The 4,905-nt window shown below is 45.0% G+C and overlaps 1 protein-coding gene across 1 annotated transcript; it reads right to left on the reverse strand.

The window, feature by feature from the left end:
• Window positions 1-281: 281 nt before the first annotated feature.
• LOC150033097 (uncharacterized) lies at window positions 282-4,244 on the reverse strand. Its single transcript, XM_090306279.1, has 10 exons — window positions 3,705-4,244; window positions 3,399-3,623; window positions 3,211-3,303; window positions 2,793-2,847; window positions 2,323-2,607; window positions 2,030-2,221; window positions 1,526-1,764; window positions 1,193-1,285; window positions 459-518; window positions 282-356 (listed from the first exon to the last, which is right to left on the reverse strand). The coding sequence occupies exons 1-10, from the start codon at window positions 4,242-4,244 to the stop codon at window positions 282-284; spliced, it is 1,857 nt and encodes a 618-aa protein (XP_090162405.1).
• Between the last annotated feature and the right edge of the window lie 661 nt (window positions 4,245-4,905).

A 4,905-nucleotide genomic window follows, 5' to 3' on the forward strand; every position in this document is an offset into this window, starting at 1 on the left:
TAAGCTTTCAAAATTCTCATCGGATCAGTATGCATACCAAAATAGTTTATTCTAACCAAGGAACCAATACGTAACACATGCTTAGGGTTGAGGGAAAACCGGTAGTAAACCACTTACCTCGAAATTATGTCGAACAATTAGCAACCAAACTTCAATTATCAACCAAATCTCTCTTTGACTCGAGTCAGACGCTCGAATTGCCCTAGAATAAACCAATTTAATGTTAAACCTTATAAACACAACCTATTCACCTAAACTGCACAAAAAAAACTACAAACCACTCACCCAAAAAATGCCGACGTAACCAGAACTACACTGAGCTCCAAGGACGGAATCCAAAACAGTCCTAAGCCAAACTGAAATGTTTCAAAACTAAATTCTAAAATCCAATAAACACCAACATTCACCAAACCAACTGGGGAAACGAGATTTAAATTAGAACAACCAATATAGCTTACCAAAAGGCGCCCAAGCGAACCTTGATGCTGCTGGACAGTACCGAAAAATGTCTTGAAATCCTGAATTGAGCAACAATGTACCCTGAATTAACTTAAATCAAACCAAAAATCGGTAGCCATCCAAAACCCATTAACTAAAAACCAAAAAAACTTAAATCTCACCAAAACCACATTCTTGGCAAAACCAAAACGGTCGGCAACTGGCAGACGTAGAACGGAAACGGAAGAAAAAAAAATCGAAGAAGCTTGGCGCGACTGGAAGCAACGGTCAAGCAGCGCGGTTGGAAGCGAACGCAACTTCGCGCGGTTGGAACGACCGAGACATACGATCGAACAGTGGACGGTGGACAAAGATAAAGCGCGCTGGGTTGAGGTGTGAGGAGGCGGCAGCGAAAAAGTTGGGGTGAAGGGGAGCGTTTCGTGAGGGCTGGAAGGAGGAAGAGGAAAAGAAAAAGAAAAAAGGAATTTTTTTTCTCTTGCACGCAACTCGAGGTTCCCTAAACCCTCATTTATGATCCTAATTCCCCTTCTCTTTTTCTTAATTAACTATTTACTCTCTCTTTTTTTTTTTATAAATAAATATATGTATAAATCTTTGGGGTGTCACATTCTTCCCCCCTATTAAACTTTCATCCTCGAAAGTTCTAATCCTGGAAGAGCTTTGGATGCAGTGTTTTCATCTCGTCCTCTCGCTTCCAAGTTGCTTCCTCAAACTGATGGTTCTGCCACAGAACCTTCACCAATGGCACCTCCTTGCTACACAAAACTTTCACCTCTTTGGGCACAATTTGCGCAGGCTTCTCCTCGTAACTCAAGTTTTCATTCAGCTACAAGGGCTCAAAGTCCACCACATGAGATGGGTCCGTTAAATACTTCCTCAGCATAGAGACATGAAAGACACTATGGACCACAAAGAAAGATGGTGGCAAGGCCAAACGGTAAGCCACAAAGCCGACTCGCTCAAAGATTTCGAATGACCTTACAAAATGCGGACTTAACTTACCCTTCTTCCCGAATCTCAGGACACCCTTCATCGGCGCCACTCTCAGGAACATTTTGTCACCTACCTCGAACTCCAGATTTTTACGCCTAACATCAGCGTAACTTTTCTGTCTACTTTGTGCTACTAGCATTCTAGCCCTGATCTTCTGCATGGCCTCATTTGTCAACTCTACTAACTCAGTTCCCAACAGTTTCCTCTCCCCAATCTCACCCCAACAAACAGGAGACCTGCAACCTCTACCGTAAAGAGCTTCAAACGGCGACATGCCAATGGTAGCCTGGTAGCTATTATTATAAGCAAACTCTGCCAAATGCAAGTGGGAGTCCTAACCCCCTGAGAACTCCAACGCAAAAGCGCGCAACATGTCCTCCAACATCTGATTTAAACGTTATGTTTGCCCATCAGTTTTAGGGTGAAAAGTTGTACTGAAGTTCAACCGCGACCCTAAAGCTGCCTGGAGACTCTTCCAAAAACTAGAGGTGAAACGAGGGTCTCTGTCGGACATAATTGATATTGGCACACCATGCAATGTTACTACCTTCATATATAGCTGAGCCCATTTACTCACCGCGTACGTGGGCTTTCCTGGAATAAAATGTGCCACCTTGGTGAGTCTGTCTATCACAACCCAAATCATTGAGAAACCCTTCGCTGTCCTGGGAAAACCCATAATAAAATCCATAGCCATGCTCTCCCATTTCCATTCTGGCACATCCAATGGCTGTAGCAAGCCTGCTATCTTCTACCTCGGGGCTTTCACCTGCTGACAGACTAAACATCTGCTGACATAGTCAGCTATCTTCCTTTTCATATTAGGCCACCAACAATACCGCTTCACATCTTGGTACATTTTGGTACTACCTGGGTGCATCGAGAATGGAGAGTTGTGAGCTTCTGCCAACAGTTCCCCTTTCAGGCCATCATTTGTTGGGATGCACAACCGTCCCTGATACAAAAGACTCTTGTCCACCGACACAGAAAATTCACTTGCCTGGCTCGACCCTACCTGACAACATTTCTTAACCGGGTCCAGATCACCCTGCTGTGCAACAATAATCCTCTTCCTCAAGGTTGGTTCACTGTCAACTGAGCTAGCTACAAAGTGACTTCCCCCACTGCCACCGCGATCTTTGCTTGCTCCAGATCCTTACACAATTGAACCTGCTTAGTGATCAAGGCGGCCGAATGAGCGACCTTTCGACTGAGGGCATCGGCTACCATATTCGCCTTACCTGGGTGGTAGAGGATCTCGTAGTCGTAATCCTTTACTAACTAGAGCCACATGCGCTGCCTCATGTTTAACTCTTTCTAGGTGAAGAAGTATTTCAGACTCTTGTAGTCGATGAAAACTTGAATCTTTTCCCCATACAAGTCGCGCCTCCAGATCTTCAGGGCAAATACCACCATTATCAATTCCAAGTCATAGGTACGATAGTTTTGCTCATGGTTTTTCAACTGGTGGGAGGCATAGGTGACCATCCTACCATGTTGCATAAGCACGCAACCCAAACCCTTCTTAGAAGCATCACTATAGATCACGAAGTTCCCAGAGCCGTCTGGTACAGTGAGAATCGGTGCTGAAACTAACCTCTGCTTGAGGTCCTAAAAACTGTCCTTACAAGCTTTGTTCGAAACAAACGAAGCTCCCTTCCTGGTTAGCTGAGTCAATGACGTGGCCATGCTAGAGAAATTCTCTACAAACCTACGATAGTACCCAACCAATCCCAGGAAGCTGCGCACCTCACTAACCGTTGTAGGGCGGGGCCAATTGGTAACGGCCTTAATCTTAGCTGGACCCACTGAAACCCCGCCCTTCGACACCACATGCCCAAGGAAGGACACCTTCCATAGCCAGAACTCGCACTTAGAAAACTTTGCATACATTTGTTTTCCCTTAGCGTTCCTAGGACCTTCCAAAGATGTTCCTCGTGTTCTACCTCTGTCTTGGAGTAGACCAAAATGTCATCATTGAAAACGATTACAAAGGTGTACAGGAAGTCCCTGAACACCCGGTTCATCAAATCCATGAATACCACTAGAGCATTTGTCAGACCAAAAGACATCACAATGAACTCGTAATGCTCGTATCTGGACCGAAACGCAGTCTTGGGGATATCACTGTCCCTGATCCTCAGTTGATGGTAACCTAACCGTAGATCAATCTAGGAAAATACAGTAGTATTCTGTAACTAGTCAAACAGGTCATCAATCCTAGGAAGCAGGTACTTATTCTTGATGGTCACCTTATTCAACTCCTGGTAGTCTATGCATAAACATAATGATCCATCCTTTTTCTTCATAAACAACACTAGTGCATCCCACGGAGAAACATTGGGTCGTATGAACCCTTTATCAAGCAATTCCTGTAGTTGGACCTTCAGTTCTTTCAATTCTACCGGAGCCATTCTGTATGGGGCTTTGGATATGGGGATAGTGCCTGGCTTCAGTTCGATTGCAAAATCAATCTCCCTTGGCAGAGGCAAGCCTAGAAGTTCTTCCAGAAACACATTGGGATAATCTCTCACAACTGGTTCAGAGGTTAGTGCAATCTTGGTTTCTCTTATGTCAATTACACTAGCCAAGATACTCCAAACACCTTGGTTAATCAACCTCTTGGCCTTTACTGCTGAAATCACCTTGGGCAAAACTACCATCCCGGCCCTCTTGAACTTAAAACTGGCTTCCCAAGGGGGGTTAAAAATCACCTCCTTACAAGAACAGTCTATGCTAACATGGTTGGCAGCTAACCAATCCATGCCAAGAATTACGTCGAAGTCACGCATGTCTAACACTATCAGAGTCACATCAAGGGTGTGATTCGCTATTTCTAACTAGCACGCTTTTATCTTTTCACTTGCTATCATAATTTCTTCTGACGGTATAGATACTGATAGAACATAACCCAAGGGTTCTAAAACTAACATAGCATGCTTTACGAACAACGATGAAATGAAAGAGTGAGACGAGCCAGAGTCAAACAATGCCAAGGCATAGTGCCCCAAGATTAGGAGCATACCTGTCACCACTGTTTCCGAGTGCTCAACTTTCCAATGACTGGTGACATAGACCCGACCTTACTGCTGCTGTCGGTTTGAACTACCCTTATGCGAACTCGGGGGCTGACCCCCCGCACTTTCGGAACCACTACTAGGGCATTGATCCGCTGTATACCCTATCTGCTTACATCTGAAACAAGTCCCTGTGCCAATCAAACAGTGTCCCCAATGACGCTTCCTGCATGACTTGCACATCGGTCTTTCCCTCCAAACTCCTCTTGAAGTAGTAGCCTATCGTTGGGCGTGCCCTACCAACCTGTTTGTACTCTAAACCTTCTGCGGAGATCCCGGAGCTTTATGCTTAGGTTTCCTCTTCTAGCCGAGGGCCACTTCCTCCGTCAAGGACTTCAGGAACTCTATCCCTGAAGGACAGCCCACTCGTGCTGTC

This window comes from Benincasa hispida, chromosome 10 (assembly GCF_027475165.1).
Source record: "Benincasa hispida cultivar pf3 chromosome 10, pf3_genome.v1.1, whole genome shotgun sequence".
Lineage (NCBI taxonomy): Eukaryota > Viridiplantae > Streptophyta > Magnoliopsida > Cucurbitales > Cucurbitaceae > Benincasa > Benincasa hispida.